The 21,387-nt window shown below is 41.4% G+C and overlaps 1 protein-coding gene across 1 annotated transcript in view; it reads right to left on the bottom strand.

The window, feature by feature from the left end:
* CD99L2 (CD99 molecule like 2) overlaps nucleotides 1-21,387 on the bottom strand; it is a 131,303-nt gene that overhangs the window by 66,525 nt on the left and 43,391 nt on the right. The window contains exon 2 of the mRNA XM_032757786.2: nucleotides 2,377-2,439. Within this exon, the coding sequence (XP_032613677.1) occupies nucleotides 2,377-2,439 (63 nt within the window). The remainder of the gene's footprint in view (nucleotides 1-2,376; nucleotides 2,440-21,387) is intronic.

Raw genomic sequence — 21,387 nt, 5'->3', positions numbered from 1 at the left:
GAAAACAATTTGGCAGAGTTTTTTATAATATAAAAAACACATATCTTTGGTCCTAGCAGTCACACTGCACTTGGGCACAAAGGACATGGACAAGAATGTCCACTGCAGCCCTATTTGTAATTGCATAAAAAGGAAATAAATCACGTTTCTGCCAGTAAGGAAATGGCAATACAGGTCATGGCCAAATCCACACTACTGGAACGCTGGCTCCACAAGGCACAGGTTTGTGTGTGATTTGTTCATGGCTATAGCCCCAAAGCCTAAAACAGTAACTGATACACAGCTGGCATTCAGACATTTACTGAATGCATACTATGGTATACCGTGCAGTGGTTAAAACGAATAAGGGATGTGTGCATATATATATGTGCACATATATGTATGTGTATATATATTATATATCTATAAATATATATTTCCTTATTTGGAAAAAGGATCTCTGCAGATGTAATTAAGTGAAAGATCTCAAGATGAGATCATCCTGAATTATCCAGGTGGGCCTTAAACCCACTAACAAGCATCTTTGTAAGAGAAAGGAGAGAGACACAGAAAGGGGAACACCATGTGACAACAGAGGCAGAGATTGGAATGATGTGACCACAAACCAAGGAACACCTAGAGCCACCAGAAGTGGGGAAAGTCAAGGAAAGATTCTTCCCTAGACCCTTCAGAGAGAATGTGGCCAAACCAACACCTTTATATAGAACTTCTAGCATCCAGAACTGTGAGAGAATAAAGTTCTGTTGTTTTAAGCCATCCAGTTTGTGGTACTTTCCTAAGGCAGCTGGAAAAACCAAACATAGACATGTTCTCTCAGGACTCCAATACACATTAAATGAAAGAGCCTCACACCTGTAACATTAAAAAACAAAAAAAACACCCAACAATTTCTATCTACAGATGCACCTAACAGCATTGAAAACTAACTGGGATCAACATGCCCCAAACTGACTACAGCAGTTCTCATGTCAGTTAGAAGGGAGAAGGGTCAAGGGAGACCTTGGCTTTACTTTATAAGCAGTTATCATTTTTTAAAAGAATGGTTTAAGGAGGCCAGGCGTGGTGGCTCACACCTGTAATCCCAGCACTTTGGGAGGCCGAGGCAGGCGGATTGCCTGAGCTCAGGAGTTTGAGACCAGCCTGGGCAACACGGTGAAATCCCCTCTACTAAAATACAAAAAATTAGCCGGGCGTGGCGGTATGCACCTGTAGTCCCAGCTACTCGGGAGGCTGAGGCAGGAGAACTGCTTGAACCTAGGAGGGGGAGGTTGCAGTGAGCCGAGATTGCACCACTGTACTCCAGCCTGGGTGACAGAGCGAGACTCTGTCTCCAAAATAAATGAATAATAAACAAATAAATAAAGTTTAAAAATGAAAAAAAAAAAAGGAAAATTGATAACAAAGCTTAGCATTTGAGAAACTACACAGACTCCATTTTAACAAAAGCCATGACTAGGTGTAGTGGCTAATGCTCATAATCTCAGTATTTTCGGAGGGCAAAGTGGGAGAATCAAGACCAGCTTGGACAACACAGTGAGATTCTGTCTCCACAAAAAAATTTAAAAATTAGCCAGGTGTGGTAGCACACACCTATAGTTCCAGCTACTCGGAAGGCTGGGATGGAAGGATCACTTGAGCCTAGGAGTTTATGGCTACAGTAAAGCTAAGATGGTGCCACTGTACTCCAGCTTGGGCAACAGAGCAAGATCCTGTGTCAAAAAAAAAAGCCATTATAAAATCAATCTAAAAGGAGAAACAAATCCTTTATTCACTTCAAAGTGCCTTTTTTTCTGAGTTAAGGAAGACAGCGCTTGGAGGCCACTGCTGATATGTCACACCAGTAGGGGCTATGACTTGAGCTACAGAAAATGATATATCAGTTATCACATATTGTTAGGTATTCTTAACAAAGGCTTTAAATATTCAAATTTTATTTTAAATAATATAACCATTTCTTTTCTTTTCTTTTTTGAGATGGAGATCTTGCTTCATCACCCAGGCTGGAGTGCAATGGTGCGATCTTGGCACACTGCAACCTCCACCTCCTGCGTTCAAGCAATTCTCCTGCCTCAGCCTCCCAAGTAGCTGGTATTATAGGCATGCACCACCACACCCGGCTAATTTTTGTATTTTTAGTAGAGATGGGGTTTCACCATGTTGGCCAGGCTGGTCTCGAACTCCTGACCTCAAGTGATCCTCCCGCCTTGGCCTCCCAAATTGCTGGGATTACAGGCATGAGCCACCGTGCCCGGCCACTATCCATATTTCATCTGATCAAGTAAAATATATTGTTTTTCTTGCGCATATATTCTGAGTGGATGATACACATTAATCGCTATTGTTTGTTTTTAACAGTTTATTTGATTTACTACTCACGCTTTACTGAGGAAGTTTCTTTCACTGCATCCTCCAGGTTAAAATCATCAAAGTCCCCAGATCCTAAAAATTAAAAAAAAAAAAAAATTAAACTATCTTTGCATAAAACAAAGTAATAATGAAATATCCTCTAGAAATGGTCATTTCCCTTTAGAAAGTGAAGGAATAACAAAAGGTATTCCATGCAAATAGAAACCAAAAGTGAGTGGTGGTAGCTATACTTATATTAGACAAAATAGAGGCCAGTATTGTTAGCAAACTAATACAGGAACAGAAAACCAAGTACCACATGTTCTCACTTATAAGTGGGACTAAATGATGAGAACACACGAACACATAGAGGGGAACAACACACACTGGGGCCTATTGGAGGGTGGAGGCTAGGAGGAGGGAGAGGATCAGGAAAGATAACCAATGGGTGCTAGGCTTATTACCTAGGTGAGGAAGTAATCTGTACAACAAACCCCCCATGATACAAGTTTACCTATATAACAAACCTGCACATGTATCCCTGAACTGAAAATAAAAGTTAAAAAAAAAATAGACTTTTAAAGTCAAAAACTGTAAAAAGAGACAAAGGAGGTCATTATGTGCTAAAGGGGTCAATTAATTAAGAAAGTATAACAATTGTAAATATATACACACCCAACATTGAAGCACCTAAATATATAGAGCAAATATTAATAGATCTAAAGAGAGAGAGAGACTGCAATGCAATAATAGTAGAACACTTCAATACCTTACTTTCAACATTGGACAGATCATCTAGACAGAAAATCAATAAGGAAACATTGGACTTGAACTACACTTTAGACCAAATGAACCTAACAGATATTTACAGAACATTCCAACCAACAGCAACAAAATACACACTCTTCTCAAGTGCACACGAAACATTCTCCAGGATAGATCATATATTAGGCCACAAAACAAGTCTTTACAAATTTAAGAAGACTGAAATCATATCAAATATCTTTTCTGACCAAAATGGCAGGAAACTAGAAATAAACAACAGGAGGAATCTTGGAAAACTCACAAATATGTGGAAATTAAACAATCAACAGGTCAAAGAAGAAATTAAAAGGAAAATTTAAAAATATCTTGAGACAGCCAGGTGCGGTGGCTCATGCCTGTTATCCTAGCACTGTGGGAGGCCAAGGTGGGTAGATCACTTGAGGTCAGGAGTTTGATACCAGCCTGGCCAACATGGTGAAACTCTGTCTCTATCAAAAAATACAAAAATTAGCTGGGTGTGGTGGTGCATGCCTGTAATCCCAGCTATTCATCTCAATAGATGCAGAAACAAACATTTGATGCATTCAATAGTGAAGAGTTAAAAGCTTTTCCTTTAAGATCAGAAACAAGAAAACAATGCCCACTCTCACTACTTCTATTCAACAGAGTAAGTTATATCCAGAGCAGTTAGGCAAGAACAAGATATAAAAGGCCTCTCTGTAGGAAAGGAAGAAGGTAAATTGTCTCTGTTTGCAAATGACATGATCTTATGTGTAGAAAAACCTAAAGACTCCACCAGGGCCGGGCGTGGTGGCTCACGCCTGTAATCCCAGCCCTTTGGGAGGCCGAGGTGGGCGGATCACGAGGTCAGGAGATCGAGACCATCCTGGCTAACACGGTGAAAACCCATCTCTACTAAAAATACAAAACTGTAGTTCCAGCTGCTCGGGAGGCTGAGGCAGGAGAATGGCATGAACCCAAGAGGCAGTGCTTGCAATGAGCCGAGATCGCGCCACTGCACTCCAGCCTGGGCGACAGAGCGAGACTCTGTCTCTAAAAAAAAAAAAAAAAGACTCCACCAGAAAACTATAAGAACTGATAAACAAATTTAGTAAAGTAGCAGGTTAAAAAATCAACATACAAAAATTAATAGCATTTCTATATTTGAACAATGAACTGTCTGAAAAAAAGAAAACAATCCCATTTATAATAACATCAAAAAATAAAATACTGAGTAGTAAACTTAACCAAGGAGGTAAAAGACCCGTACCTCCTAACCTGTACCTTGAAAACCATAAAACAATGATGAAAAATTAAAAACACAAATGAAAATATATCCCATGTTCATGTATTAGAAGAATATTGTTAAAATGTCTATACTGACCAAAGTGATCTACAGATACGATGTAATTTTTATCGAAATTCCAGTGTCATTTTTCACAGAAATGGAAAAAAAATCCTAAAATTTGTATGGAACCAGAAATGACCCCCAATAGCCAAAGCAATCTTGAGCAAAATGCACAAAGCTGGAGGCATCACACTTCTTGATTTCAAAATGTATTATAAAGCTATTGTAATCAAAACAGCATGGTACTGGCATAAAAACAGACACATCAACTAATGGAACAGGATAGAAAGCACCAAAATAAACTCAAATATTTATGGTTAATTGATCTCCAACAAGGACAGTCTCTTCAGTAAATGATGTAGAGAAACTGGACATCTACATGTGGAAGAATGAAACTGGACCCCTATCTCATACCATATACAAACATTAACTCAAAATGAATAAAAGACTTAAACGCAAGACCTGAAACTGCAAAGCTACTAGAAAAAAACACAGGGAAAAAGTTGCACAATATTAGTCTGGGCAACCATTTCGTAGATAAGACTCCAAAAGCACAGGCAACAAAAGTGAAAGTAGACAAATGAGATTGAATAAAACTAAAAAGTTTCAGGCCGGGCACGGTGGCTCACGCTTGTAATCCCAGCACTTTGGGAGGCCGAGGCGGGCGGATCATGAGGTCAGGAGATCGAGACCACGGTGAAACCCCGTCTCTACTAAAAATACAAAAAAAATTAGCCGGGCGTGGTGGCAGGCGCCTGTAGTCCCAGCTACTCTGGAGGCTGAGGCAGGAGAATGGCGTGAACCCGGGAGGCGGAGCTTGCAGTGAGCCGAGATTGCCCACTGCACTCCAGCCTGGGCGACAGAGCGAGACTCCGTCTCAAAAAAAAAAAAAAAAAAAGAAAAAGTTGCTGCACGGCAAAGGAAACAACAGAGTAAAAAGACAACCCATGGATTAGGAGAAAATATTTGCAAACTATACATCTGAAAAGGGGTTAATATCCAAAATATATAAGGAACTCAACTCAATAGCAAGAAAACAAATAACCCAGTTAAAAATGGGCAAAGGCAAAGGAGCTTCTCAAAAGAAGAGATATGAATGGCCAACGGGTATATGAAAAAAATGCTCAATATCTCTAATCGTCAGGGAAACACAAATTAAAACCAAAATGTGGGCTGGGCACAGTGGCTCATGCCTGTAATCCCAGCACTTTGGGAGGCTGAGGCAGGCAGATCACGAGGTCAAGAGATCGAGACCATCCTGGCCAACATGGTGAAACCCCGTCTCTACTAAAAATACAAAAATTAGCTGGGGGCAGTGGCATGCGCCTGTAGTCCCAGCTACTCGGGAGGCTGAGGCAGGAGAATCTCTCGAACCAGAGATGCAGAGGTTGCAGTGAGCTGAGATCGCGCCACTGCACTCCAGCCTGGTGACAGAGCAAGACACCATCTCAAAACAAAACAAAAACAAAAACAAAGAAAAATGTGATGTCACCTTACATCTGTTAGAATGGCTATTATCAAGAAGACAAATGATATTTGTTGGTGAGGATATGGAGAAAAGGGAACACTTGCACAAGTTGTTAGGAATGTAAATTAGTATAGCCATTTTGGAGAATGGTATGGAGGTTCCTCAAAAAAAAAAAAATGAAATTATCATATAATTCAGAAATCAGTCCCAGTTCTGTGTAGGTATTAATATCCAAAGGAATTGAAATCACTATTTTGAGGAGATATCTGTACTCCCATGTTCATTTTGGTTTTATTTACACTATCGAAGGTATGGAAGCAACCTAAGTGTCCATCAACAAATGAGTGGATAAAGAAAATGTGGTTCATATATAAATGGAGTACTATACATCCTTTAAAAAGAAGGAAATTCTGTCATTCATGACAATGTGGATGGAACTGAAGGATATTACGCACAGAAATACAAATATTGTATGATCTCACTTAGATGTGGAATCTAAAAAAGTTGATCTGACAGAAACAGTAGAAAGGTAGCCAATCATAGGCTGAGGGGAGGGAGAGGTATGGGGAAAGGGGAAGTGTTGATTAAAGAATACAAAGTTTCGGTTAGACAGGAGGAATTAAGTTTTAGCAACCTATTGCACCGCATGGTGACCACAATTAATAATAATGTATTGTGTATTTTAAAATTGCTAATAGACTTTTACAATTCTCACTACAACAAAATAAGTTTGTGAGACAATGGATATGTTAATTAGCTTGAATGAATCTTACTACAATGTATACACAGACCAAAACATCACATTGTACCCTATAAATATATACAAAGATTATTTGTCAATTAAAAATAAATGTTAAAAATTATTTTCATTAGCCAGGCATGGTGGTGCATGCCTGTAGTCCCAATTACTTGGAAGGCTGAGGAAGGAGGATCGCTGGAGGCTAGGAGTTTGAGGTTACAGTGAGTGTGTATTGCTCTCTAGCATGGGTGACAGAGTGAGGCCCTGTCTGTAAAAAGCAACGATAACAAAACAAAGATTTTAAAATTTAACTGTCTTTGTATGAAACAAAATAATACTGAAATTCTCTCCTGAAATGGTCACGGCCCTTTAGACAGTGTCACGAATATAACCCCACAAAAGGGAAATCTGTCAAAGCCACCCAAAGATATACTGAGCTGATACCCTTCCTCAAACAACCTATCTACCCCCACCAAAAATAACAATTAAAAAATAAAAACAAAACCAAACCCCAAGCTTCAGTCCACCAGAATGGTGAAGGCTCAGGTGTTTCGAACATGAAGTACTATCTCACAGAAAACCTTCTCCATAGAGAAGTAAGAGGGGTCGTTGGAGCCCACAGCTCCACTGATGAGGGGCCAAGTTCTTCCACCCCACCCCAGGTCTCACAAAGGCTACTCTATATTTTGTCAATCCAGGGTACCTTCTCTCCGATCCCCAGTACCCCACCCAGACTAGAGGCTCTGGCTAATCACACATAACTGAAAAAGCTCTGGGGAAAAGTTTTTCACAATAGAATTTGTCCTCACAAGTGGACCCATCTGCCCAACCTAGCGTCCTACTGAACTTGATAGCTACTGTTTCCTCTAGATGGGCGTGTAGTTTGTCATAAGGGTGTATAGCTTATCAGTTCTCAAGCAAACCATTATGCATGCATACTGGAAATGACCTAAGTAAATGGATAGGGGATGGTGGGAGCCAGGTTTCTCCCTATCAGCGAGAGAGAGGTTACAGATAAGAAGGGCAGGCTAAAATGACCCATATAAAAATGGATTAGAGTAGGAGACTTTAAGCTAAGTATGAAATCATATTTAGCTTAATTTTTTTTTTCTGAGATGGAGTTTCGCTCTTGTTGCCCAGGCTGGAGTGCAATAGCGCAATCTCAGCTCACCAGGTTCAAGTGATTCTCCTGCCTCAGCCTTCCAAGTAGCTGGGATTACAGGCGTGCACCACCACGCCCAGCTAATTTTGTATTTTTGGTAGAGATGGGGTTTCTCCATGTTGGTCAGGCTGGTCTCGAACTCCCAACCTCAGGTGATCTGCCTGCCTCGGCCTCCCAAAGTGCTGGGATTACAGGTATGAGCCACTGCACCTGGCCTAGCTTAATATTAACGTATAGTCATGTGTTGCTTAGCAACGGGGATACATTCTGAGATGTGTTTGTTAGACTTTTACCATTTCGTTATGCAAACATCATAGGGTGTCCTTACACAAATCTAGATAGTATAGCCTACTACACACCTAGGCTGTACGGTAAAGCCTATTTCTCCTAGCCTACCAACCTGTACAGCATGTGACTGTACTGAATACTGTAGGCACCTATAACACCATAGTATTTGTGTATCTAAACACAGAAAAGGCACAGTAAAAATAAAGTATTATAATCTTATGAGACCAACATCATATATGTGGCCTGTCAACCAAAATATCACCATGTGGCACGTGACTATATACAGATAGCTATATACAGAAATATTTATAGCCATGAGTATATATATGGGCTAGTATAAAGACATATATTCCCTTGCTCTGTCAACTGAGAGGGGCTGGAAGCAACAACACTCCGTAGCAATGAGCACATCTAGCACCCAGGTCTTCGTCTCTAATCCTACTCTCCAAAAAAGGAACCAGGGCTCCTTGGCTGATTTGACTGGGACAGAAAATATGTAAGATGAGCTTGAATCTTGAAGCATCTTGAGGTGCCAGGAAGTAAGGAAGTATTATTACTATTATTTTTTTTTTGAGACGGAGTTTTGTTCTTGCCACCCAGGCTAGAGTGCAATGGCACAATCTTGGCTCACTGCAACCTCCGCCACCCAGATTCAAGCAATTCTCCTGTCTCAGCCTCCCAAGTAGCTGGGATTACAGGCGCCCACCACCACACTCGGCTAATTTTTGTATTTTTAGTAGAGACAGGGTTTCACCATGTTAGCCAGGCTGGTCTCGAACTCCTGACCTCTAGTGCCGCCCACCTCAGCCTCCCAAAGTGCTGGGATTACAGGCGTGAGCCACTGCACCTGGCCTGGAAGTATTTTTAAAAATCACATCAATTGGTATCTGTCAAAGGGGCACAGGAACCAACTGAAAGAGCTCCCAGTGGCTATGGCTGGAATAAATTTTTAAAGACTTTTTTCAGGATGGATATAGCTAGAACAATTTGAAGAACAAAATAAAGTAGTATTGGGTTATAACCTCAAGTATAACATAAGTATCCAAGAGTCCATGCTGAATGAATACGTGATTACATAAACAAACAAAAGAGAGAGAATAGACAAATCTCTCATACAGAATAATTCAAATTCATTTCTGTAGCTATCTGTCTCTCATGGAGGTGAAGCACAATTCCCCGCTCCCTACATATTACCCACACATAGTAACTTCCTTCCAAAGATTACAGTATGATAAAGGGGAAATAGAAAAACTTTACTCTTTACAGAGGAGAAACCTGACAAAAACTACCTAAGCCAGGTGACCAAGGTCAACATGTACAATGATGAGTCCTGTTGACAGTATGTTCCCTTAATATAATGTGACAGGATGTGATGCGCATGGCACTTTGCCTCTGCGGTCTTTCTTCCAAAACCCCGTAACTCCAGTCTAATCATGAGAAAAACATCAGATAAATCCTGACTCGGGGATGCTGTACAAAATACCTGACCAATCTTTAAAATCACCAAGGTCATTAAAACCAAACAGAGTTTGAGAAACCGGCATAGCCTGAGAAGCTTAAGAAGACGTAAGGACTGACAGTCACGTGGATGAGATTGGATCCCGGATTGGATTCTGGAACAGAAGAGGACTTTAGATAAAAATTGAGGAAATCTGAATAAAGCACAAACTTTAGTTAATAATAGTATATCTATATTGGTTCATTAACTGTGACAAATGCATCATGCTAATATAAAATGTTAATAGGGAAAACTGGATATGAAGCATATGGGAACTCTATCCTAGCTTTGCAATTTTTCTGTATATCTAACTGTTCAAAAATAAAACTTATTTTAAAAAATCAATTTCTTATAGCAAAACCAATTAGGGGCAACTGCTAAATGAAGAGATATAGGATATATAACCTCAAAACCCATTTAAGGAGAAAAAAATAAAAGGACAATAGCAACAACCAAAACTCAGTCAACCCAACAAAAGCCACCAGAGGTTAAAAAGAAAAAAAAAAAAGAACTATGTTAAAAAGAAAACAAACTTTTTGGGTTTTTTGTAGAGATAGGGTCTCACTATGTTGCCCAGGCTGGTTTCCAACTCCTAGTCTCAAGCAATCCTCCTGCCTTGGCCTTCCAAAGTGTTGGAACTACAGGCATGAGCCACCATGCCCAGCGGAAAACATGAACTTTAACATAGGAATACGTATAATCATATCAGTAAAAAAAAAAAAAAAGGGGGGGTGTAAATAGGCTAAATCTCCCATTAAAAGACAAATGAGATTAAAAGATATCTAACTATAGGCTATTGATAAAATATACATTTAAAACAAAATGGCAAAAAAATGTAGAGAATGAAGAAATATATACCAGGCAAACACTAACAGGAAGGAAACAGATATGACATTAATATAAGATAAAATTCAAGACCCAAAGCTCAAAGTAGGAAAAGAGCAATATTTTATGGAAATAAAGCATATAATATACCAGTAAATAAAAGTTATGGCACTTAATAACCTAGCTTCCAAAGTTCTAAGGTAGACTTTTGCTTCTTGCTATGAAGGAATAACTGGGATCAGACCCGCCTTTCCACTATAAATCATAAAATAAACAAAACCCATGAGGCAAAATCAGCACTGAACAAGAAAGTAGTGAGAGCCTGCAATCCTTGAGATTAGGGAAATTATAACAGCTAAATCCAACAGGTGATCTTGGATTGGATCCTGAACCTATAAAGGCCATTATTGGGACAATCAGCAAAGTAAAATTAGGTCTGTAGACCAGATAGATGATAATACTGATCACTGTCAATTTCTGGTCTTGATGGAAATACTGTAGTCAGGAGGAGAGTATCCTTGTTTTTAGAAACTGCATACTGAAGTACCAAGAGGTAATAGGTATAGGCTTGGTGCAGTAGCTCATGCCTGTAATCCCAGCACTTTGGGAGGCTGAAGCGGAAGAATTGCTTGAGCCCAGGAGTTCAAGACTAGCCTGGGAAAATTTAGGTGAACAACATATATAAACTTTTTTTTTTTTTGAGACAAGGTCTGGCTCTGTCACCCAGGTTGGATTGCAGTGGTGCAATCATGGTTCCTGCAGCCTCAACCTCCTGGGTTCAAGTGATCTTCCCATCTCAGCCTCCCAAGTAGCTAGGAACACAGGCACATGTCACCATGCCTAACTTTTTTTGTATTTTTTGTAGAGATGGGGTCTCACTATGTTGCCCAAGCTGGTCTCAAACTTCTGAGCTCAAGCAATCTGCCTGTCTCAGCCTCCCAAAGTGCTGGGATTATAGGCATGAGCCACTGCACCCAGTCAAGAACTCTTTGTATTAATAATAGACATTATTAGGACAATTGTTAAAACTTGGATGGGGTCTGAGGATTTAGTGGTAATAATGTATCAACGTTAGTGTCCTGATTCAGATGGTTGCATTGTAGATATGTAAGAAGATGTCCTTATTTGTAGGAAATGCACTCTAATATATTGGGGGTGGGGGTGATAAGGCATTAGGTAACCAATTTACTCTCAAGTGGCTTGGTGGGGGGAAAAAGAAGTTCCTTGCACTGTACTTGCCAATTTTCTGAAAGTTTATAATTTTTTCAACATTAAAAAATTAAAATATGCAAATACTTCAACCCAGCAATTCAATTTCTAGGTACCTGTTACAGACAAATACTAGAAACACATACCCAAAGAAGTATGGACAAGGATGCTTACAACAGGAAAAAGAAATGGAAACAGTCCAAGTGTTCAGCAAAGATGACTGGTAAAATGAAGTATGGCTCTTCCATACAATTAATGATTGTGTAGCTGTTAAAAAGAATGGGATAAGCCTGTAATAGTGGCATGCAAGAGATCTCCACAATACACTAATAAATAAAGCAAAGTGCAGAGAAGTATTTTTCCATTTGCGTGTATGTATCCATATCTATATCCATAAACATCTTCTGGAAGTTTACACAGGGAAACTGGTAACAGTAGTTATGTTTAGGGAATGAGAATAACGGTCAGGGGAAGGGAGAGGGAGCATTTTACATTAATTTAAACTCTTCTCTGCCTTTTTGTTTTCAATCTATATACGTGTATTTCTCCTAAAAGTTCTGCGTCAATCCCTCCAAAGCCATAAGCCTACATCTCAATGGATCTTCCTTCAAATCTCTATCTCTGCTTCTTCACCCAAGAGTTGCAAAAGTAGGTTCTCTGAAATGACATCTTACACAATAAGATGTTTTTAGCCTCAGCCATTCCCCCTACTGCTTGCTGATATATCCTGCTACATGTCATCGGGTAAATATGTTAAGAGGAACATAACACAATGTTGTGCTATGTACCCATCCCTTGTTGACCTTGGATTCAACAGACTCAAACTATCTGTGGATAAAACCATTCAGTTTCAATCTAGATCCTGAGCTATTATGATATCTTCAAAGCCCACAAGCAAGCACAGTTGCTAAAATCAAGTTCAGAAGAAATATTCTCAGGAGATATAATGTGCCTCAAAAGGTGCAAAATAGGGTCATGTTCTATACCCCTTCTATGCAAGCTATTAACTAAACTCAGTTTTGGATGCAGGCAGGCCACAGTCCTCTGTGTTAGTGACACAGACTAACCCTCTGGCACCAACACGCATTAGAAAACAGCTGATTCACCATAGGCTCAATTCACAACCCCCAATCCCTGTATGTGGGCAGCCAGTATTCAAGTATTCAGCAGAAAATTACTTCCACTGCAGAGGGCCACCAAGAATTCCTTTTAATGTAAAAAGCACCTAATGAGCTGATATACTTCTCTGAAAATGTCCTTTGGAAATGTTGCCCATGGACTTGTGCATGTCCTTGAGAAGATTAATTTCATAAGAAAAGTGCTGTTTCCACCCGCAGACACTCCAACAGCCAGTGTCTGTCCTGGAGTAGATTTTGTCCCTTTGGGAAGGAACACAAGCTTGACCTCATGTTGCAATTTGACCCAACAGGACTGGCATCTAAAGCTAAGGCTAAGGGTGCACTTCAAGAAACGCTGTAAAACAAGGCACAGCTGCCCTTGTTAGAGAATTCCACCCTGAACTGGCTGTGATCCAGCACCTGCCAATGCCTGATTGAAACGTCTGATCCTTGACAGAGACCATTTGATGGGCCCCTTAAGTAGCCTTTCATTTGGATTTGATTATTCATTCCCTCCTCTGTTGTTGCTATCCACTCCACTCAGTTCACCCTGAAAGTACAGCCATTCCAGTTAAGTGTTTTTGTGCGTCCTCTCTCTAGACTCGCCCCACTTAACATGGTAGCCACTGGCCACATGTGGCCGTTTAAATTAAAATTAGCATTCGATAACTTTTTAAAATGCTGCTTCTTTATTGCACTAACCATATTTCAGTGCTTGATAGCCACATGCAGCTGGTAACAGCACAGATAGAGAACATTTCCATCATCACAGAAAGTTCCATCATAGGACAGTGCTGCTCTAGACAGTGAGCTGCCTTAAGCAGGGACTGGCACTTGGTAATCTCCATGCCAACACCACACACAGACCCGGCAGCAAGAAAGCATTTCCTAAAGGTGTGTTCATTTTGATTACCAAAACTCTGTCACCAGTAGATAGTACCTGATATTACTTTGTGACAAAATCCATTTGGATTTCATGCCAAGAGCAAGCATCTCTGCAGAGGAACGTGTCTGCTGCCTGCTGCTGGATTAATAACTGCAGAGGCAGCTGGGACCCCTGGCTGCCAAAGATTTCAGACGCAAAGTAGGGATTCTAGCAGGGAGACTGACACCTCTCAAGTGGCCAGTTACATTTATTTCCCCTGCTCTCTAAGGCTGGGCACAGTGGCTCACGCCTGTAATCCCAGCACTTTGGGAGGCCGAGGCGGGAGGATCACAAGGTCAGGAGTTATAAGACCAGCCTGGCCAACATAGTGAAACCCTGTCTCTACTAAAAATACAAAAAAATTAGCTAGGCATGGTGGCGGGCGCCTGTAGTCCCAGCTACTTGGGAGGCTGAGGCAGGAGAATCGCTTGAACCCAGGAGGCAGAGGTTGCAGTGAGCCAAGATCATGCCACTGCACTCCAGCCTGGGCAATGCAGCGAGACTCTGTCTCAAAATAATAATAATAATAATAATAATAATAATAATAATAAAATCCTGACCCTTTTCTATAGATGAATAAGAAAGCATACCTACCAGGGACATCTTAGTCTGGTAAATCATAGATGCATCATCTCAGGATTTTCCATTTCTCTGCCTTAATGGAGGCTAAGTACTCACACTATCCCTATGTTTGTCCAGGAAAGCCAGGACGCCACTCACCTGCCTGTCATCTGGGGTAGTGCCTGCATCTACACCACAAATTCAAGGGAACAGAGCTATTTATCAAAAAGGAGACCAACTTGGTCAATGGTGAGACCATTAACAAATGCAAACAAGGCCCACTATAACATGGACCAGAATCAAAGTTGGACCTGAGGGATTGAATCGTGACCCAGCAAATGTGACAGTGGCACAAGCCTCTAGATCACTTGGGTTCAAGGAATAACACTCAAATCCGTCCCAGTAGATTGAGTCTGCTAATGGACGGGTGGGGAGCATAGCTTGATTCAACTTGAAATGAGCCATTTAATAAGAATGTTTCACCATCATATGATAAAGACCTCACCTGATGTAGCTGCTTGCAAAGTCTTGCCTTTCCCCTGCCCTCTGGCAAGGGGGTGATTAATCAAAGGAAAGCCTGCAGGTCAGAAAAACAACTTCACACCTCCCTGTCTACCATGGAAACATTCCTGGACACTGCTTGTGGGAAATCTATGCGACAAACTCACTGGTATGTATGGCCAATTTTATAAATGTCTCTTTGGTGAAAACAACTTCTCTCCCTTAACACAAACAAGTAGGTATCCCTCTCCCACCTTGTGCTAGAGAGGGTGGGGGTAAACAAAAAATGCTAGTTGTTAGTCCCCAGTTTCCCTGAATGTTTGCATCATTTTAACTCTTGTTACCTCAGTCTAGATTTGAACACATTTGTCTTGATGAATTTATGCTTTCACACCTCAAAGCATGCTGAGTAATTAATATCCTCTGGGCTTGCTAAGCACTGCAGCATTGCAAGTGAACATGAAAATGGCTTTCCTCTTATTCTGATTACTAAATGGATGTAGCTATTGCCACCTGAGCTCCAAATAATTTCATGAATAAATTTAAATCACTCCCAGAGAGGACAATAATGACATGAAGCATTTCAGTCCACAACAGCCACAGCCACCAATCCACCTGCAGTGGCCATAAGAAGTCTGACCCCGTTACTGACAGGGCACGCCTCTTCCAGTTACCCATTACGGAAAGGAAAACACGATAAATAAGGGGTCACTGAGATGCAAGCGCCATGTCTAAAAGTCTTAAAGTGCTTTTACGTATTCCCGGGAAGTATCTAAGCGTCCATATGTAGCAGGTTGCTTAATTTAAATGCAGGGGAAGGATTTTATTTTTTTTAACAAACTGTATAAGTCACTACGTTGATGAGTTTGTAATTGAAAGGCCAATTTCAATCTTCCTTTTCATACAGAAACGTAAATGTCTACAACGGTTGTTCACAAGGAAATCCCAAATGTGCTTCAGATGCCTGCAAGGATAACCTTTTCCAAGAAGTCAGAGCCGAGAGCTAGGGAACTACTTAGCAAAAGAAAAATGGAGTGGGCGCCAGGGGCTAGGGAGTGAAGGGAATGAAGACTGACTGCTAGAGGCTAAAGGGCATGGGGTTTCTTTTTCAGGTTGTGAAATGTTTTCTAGAACTAGAGAGTGGTGATAGTTGCACAACATAATGAGTATATTAAACACAGAGTCGTAGGCTTTAAAATGGTGAATTTTATGTTTTGTGAATGATGCCTCAATTTTTTAAAAATGGTCTCAGTGTGTCTCCATATACTTTCCCTGGCATTCCACTCTGTGGGGGAGTGCCCTGGGACCTCAGAGATCAGATGTCCTTTTTATGGGTGGAAGCCCAAGAGCCATAGTGGTTAATCATTAGGTAGCAGACATAGAAATTGCCCCAAAGCCAGAAGATGCAAGGTCTTGTCCCAGACTGCCACTCACTGACTGGGGGTCCTAGAGCAATCACTTGATCCCATAGGAGTGACCTGTTCCCCATGTGTAAAATGAAAGTGTCATACCTGATTACTCCTCCTCCTATGGTATAAGGTGGATGGCATGATAGAAATAAAACTAGCAAAGACAAATAAGGTGCTATCATGATGTGTCATGAGGCTTAGGGTCCCATGATAACCCTATGACAAGTGGCACATTGCTCTCAGGGCCACAGTGTCTGTGAAGCAGTGCAAGATACTAAGTGCTTTGTTAGCTGGGCGCAGTGGCACACGCCTGTAATCCTAGCATTTTGGGAGACCGAGGCGAGCAGATTACCTGAGCTCAGGAGTTCAAGACCAGCCTGGGCAACATGGCGAAACCCCATCTCTACTAAAAATACAAAAAATTAGCCAGGCATGGTGGCACGTGCCTGTAATCCCAGCTACTTGGGAGGCTAAGGCAGGAGAATTGCTTGAACCCGGAAGGCGGGGGTTGCAGTGAGCCAAGATTGTGCCACTGCACTCCAGCCTAGGCGACAGTGTGAGACTATCTCAAAAAATTAAAAATAACTTAAAAATAAAAATAAAAGATACTACATGTTTGTCAAAGGTGACACTGCTGGTGTCACACACAAAATTGGGGCCAAGGTTTCCAAACTCTGGTCAAAGGCTGTTCCAGGGCAACACATGAGGATATCAGCACTGGTGACCAGCTTTGGAGCCAAACAGGCAGGATGCAGACACCAGCTCTGCCACTTAGCAGGAGAGACATTTTGCGCAAGGGACTTAACAGCGCTATACCTCAGTTTCCTCATCTATAAAATGGAGATAACAAGAGACCCTACTGCAGTGAGTTAATGTGAGGATTAAATAATCATTATACATAAAGCATTTAGCACAATATGTGACATAGGAATCCCTCAAATGTTAGCTAATATTATTATTAAATTTGTAGATCTACTAGTAGAATCTACTAGTAAGTAGAAGGTCTTCAATAAATATGCATGAGTAAATGGCTTATAAGAGAATCATTAAAATGTTCAAAAGCATAATGGATGAAGAGAGAACAAAGCCACACTCTCATCTAAACTCACCCAGTGTTTGATAAGCCTTTAGATTCTACTGATGCGACATAAGTTTGGGAAACTGAGGCACAAGAATGTAAGTGATATGGACAAGGCCACCCCAAATCAGTCTGTTGACTAATAACAAATGCACATGGTATTTCCTTCCCCTGAAGAAAGCATAAACACCAATGGATCCTGTGTACTTTCTTAAGTCAGGTAAGAATCTATGTCTAGTTGGTGTTGCATGTATGAACATTTCCAAATCAGAGCCAGGCAGAGTGGAACAGGACCTCAGAAATCATCAAGATTTTCAGCCTTGCCATCTGGCCAGGCCAATGCAGAGGGAAAAAGGCACTGAGCATGAGGCACCTCCTCCCCTGTATCCCCAACCCAGGCCTTTGTCCTCAATTCCAATCCTGCAGGTCCTGCTACCCAGGGGAGATTTCCATAGCACCTCCAAGGAAGTATGTCCTGAATTGGACTCTGTCTTCCCTTATGCTAGTAATCCTGGTCCAGCTATCCTTGTGCTAGTAATACCCAGTCTTAACTACTGTTGTATTGTAGTAAGTTTTGAAATTGGGAAGTGTGAGTCTACCAACTTTGTGCTTGTTTTTCAAGCTTGTTTGGCTATTTTGGGTCCCTTGGATTTCTGTATGAATTTTAGGATCAGCTTGTCAATTTCCGCAAAAAGACAGCTGGGATTCTGATAGGGATTGTGTTGAATCTGTAGTTCAACTTGGGAAGTATCATTCCATCTATTTTTAAACATGCTCAAATCTCTCCCATTTTAACTAGAAAACCCTCTTTTGACTGTACATCCCCATCTTGATACTGCTTTCTCTCCCACCCCTTCATAACCAAACTCATAAAATGACTATCTATCCTTGCTGTATCTACTTGCTCCCTCTCAAATCACTCCTCAATGTCTCACAGCCAGCTCCCACTCAGAATCCACAAAACCAAATGCCAAGCCCTGCCTCTCCAACCTAGACCCTTTTCCTGAGTTCCCTGTTTGTTTAACTGAATGGCACAGCCACCCACTGCATTGTCCAAGCCAGAAAGCTCTACACTGTCCTGACATCTTCTCCTTCATTCTCCATAGCCACCCTGTCACCAAGGACTGTCAATTCTACCTCCACCACATGCACAAAGCCCACCACTTTTCCACTGCCACTACCAAGCCAGGCAGTGATGATCTTTCCCCTGGACAACCACAAGCACCATCCTCCTGCTCCTTCCAGGTCTATGCTCCATCCAATCCATTCTCCACACAGCAGGCAAGGAGTCCTCCTTTTTCCTTTTTAAATAAACTTCAAGGCACTGCTCAAAACTCCCAAAGACCTCCTCACTACACTGAATATAAGCTCCGTATGCCTAACTATGGCCTGCAGGCCCCCCCTTGTACTATACCTCTCACAGTATTACATACATTATATTATTTGTTTTCAAATAATGTGTGTCCACTGTGAAAATCTTAGAAAATGCAGAAAAGAAGAAATAAAATAACAGCAAGTGGTTAACAATATGGGTGAACCTTGAAAACATTATGCTAAGTGTAATAAGTCAATCACAAGAAGGCAAATACTATATTCCCATTTTATGAGGTCCCTAGAGTAGTCAAATTCACAGAGATAGATGGTAGAATGATGACTGCCAGGGGCTGGGGAGAGTGGGAGATGAGAAACCGCTTAATGATTAGAGGTTCAGTTTTGCAAGATAAGAAAGTTATGGAGATTGGTTGTACAACAATGTGAATACCCTTAACACCACTAACCATACACTTAGAAATCATCTAAGACGATAAGTATTATGTGGGTTCTTTTTCCACAATTAAAAAAAAAAAAAAAAACCAGCAAGTGATGCTTTTTAAAAATCAAAGTTCAGAAAGACAAAGCCAATTATCTCAAGGCATGTTAACTTTGGACAGAATCTGAAATATCATCTAATTGACCCTCCCTAAAATGCAGCAAAGTAATCTCCAGTGTATAGTAGAGGTTCTCAGCCAGGCAGGATGAGCTGACCAACCTCAGAAACCTCCTCCCCCTCAGAATTCACTAGGCTGGGGACCCAGGCATGTGCTTTGGAAGTACATTCATTCATTGGAAGAGTCATGTTTTTGGAAAGCTTTTTTGTGTTGACCCCAAAACTGGCCAGTAGATTACCCTGGCACTACAAAGAATAAGTTTGTCCCCTGTTGTTGTATGGTCCTTTAGACATGGGAATCCTGTGCTAAGGGTCACTGGCTACCCGCACCAGATCTTGTCTCCCCGCCACAACCTCCACTTCAACCACTTCCTCCCTTTGACTTGTGCAACGTTTCTCCATGAACTTGTCCATGTGCGTCATACTGCCAGGAAACAGCTTGCTCAAATTCCCTTCCCAAATATACCTAATGGCAGACTGTGGCCTCTATCAACAATCACACTCAAATTCAACACCCGTGTACACAGTCAGGCGATGAAGCCCCAACAGCCGTTGGCACTTCTGTGGTGCTTTGTAAACACTGACTAAGCAATCTGATGAGCAGCGTCATAAACAGAATGAGGCCAGGCACAGTGGCTCATGACTGTAATCTCAGCACATTGGGAGGCCAAGGCAGGATGATTGCTTGAGCCCAGGAGTTGGAGACCAACCAGCCTGAGCAACATGGTGAGACCCTGTCGCTATAAAAATTTTTTAAAAAATTAAAAATTAGCTGGGTGTGGTAGTACATGCCTGTAGTCCCAGCTACTTGGGAGGCTGAGGCAGGAGGATTACTTGAGCCAGCCAGGGTGACAGGGTGAGACTCCATCTCTACAAAAAGTTTTTTAAAATTAGCCAGGTGTGGTGGCATACACCTGTAGTCCCAGCTACTCAGGAGGCTGAGGTGGGAGGATTGCTTGAGCCCAGGAGATTGAGGCTGCAGTGAGCCATGACTGCACCACTGCGCTCCAGCCTGGGAGACAGAGGTAGACTCTGTCTCAAATTGAAACTATACAAAACAAAACACAGAATGAGCTAGCCCTTGTATATCAGTACCTCCTGCTCCATAACCTTCTGAAGCCAGCTTGTCATGGAAGCAGGCAATCAGTCTGGCTCATCCCACACCACAAATCTTCCAAGTGAGCAAGAATCCACTGATTCTTGAATCTGTAGAAAATGGGAGATAGGATGTATGACAACTTCAAGGAACATTACTAGGCCCACATCTGCTTGATTTGGCCAACTAAATCCCTAAGCCAGTTCTATATAATATAAATTAAATAAGCATTTAATACTATGCAAAATAAAATTACAGCTATTCAGCTGACCTTTCCCCTTTTCCACTCTGTATTTGTGCCTGTTTACAAGCCCAGTGGGGAAGGTATGCCAAGAATATAGATGTTCTGAGGATACAGCAAGCCAATTAAAACAACAAAACAAAACAAAACAAAACAAAAAACTAGAAATGACAAATATCCTGCAAGTCTAGATTGTTGAACATGCCTGATCAGGTTGGAGAGGGAAGCAGGAGGAGCCCAAAGAAAGTCTCCTGCATGTCCTAAAGTGGAATCTAGCTTGCCTACTTTCTAAGCCACATTCCAGCCCACATGTGTCCCTTAAGACATGAACCAAGCCAGGCTTGGCAGCAGGCACCTCACCATTAAGGCCAGCTCAACAGTGGCTGTGCTCACCACGAAGAGCCCAGCAACTTAGTAGGCCATGTTTATCCCCCAGTTTCACAGAACACATGCCCCTGACAGGGATCCCAAATTTCCCATCCCTACCTAGAACATGTAGGCACCAGCAGACGTGCACACAGAAACAAATATTACACCAGAGGGCTACTCATGTTGCAACAAAGTGATTCTCACAGAGATAAATGTTGCAACAAAGTGATAGAAACACATTACAACAAAGTGATACTCCATAGAAACAAATGTTGCAACAAAGGATGATCTTATTTGTGTGAAGGACTAATAGTTCCTATTCCATTTTATCTCATTAAATATGCTAGTTGCAACTCAACTACTCGCACAGGCCACTGATGGGTTGAGCCCCAGGTGCAACGACATTGTACAGATGCTGCCTAAGAAGTGAGGTGTTTCTCGTATCACAGCCAATCCAGGACTAAAGAAACTCTCTAACCAGGAGTACTTTTTTTTCTTTTTCTTTTTTTTTTTT

This window comes from Hylobates moloch, unplaced genomic scaffold (genome assembly GCF_009828535.3).
Source record: "Hylobates moloch isolate HMO894 unplaced genomic scaffold, HMol_V3 SCAFFOLD_7, whole genome shotgun sequence".
NCBI classification, from domain to species: Eukaryota; Metazoa; Chordata; class Mammalia; order Primates; family Hylobatidae; genus Hylobates; species Hylobates moloch.
Note: the sequence above shows the minus strand (reverse complement) of the source record. Positions and strands in the feature narration are given on the sequence as shown.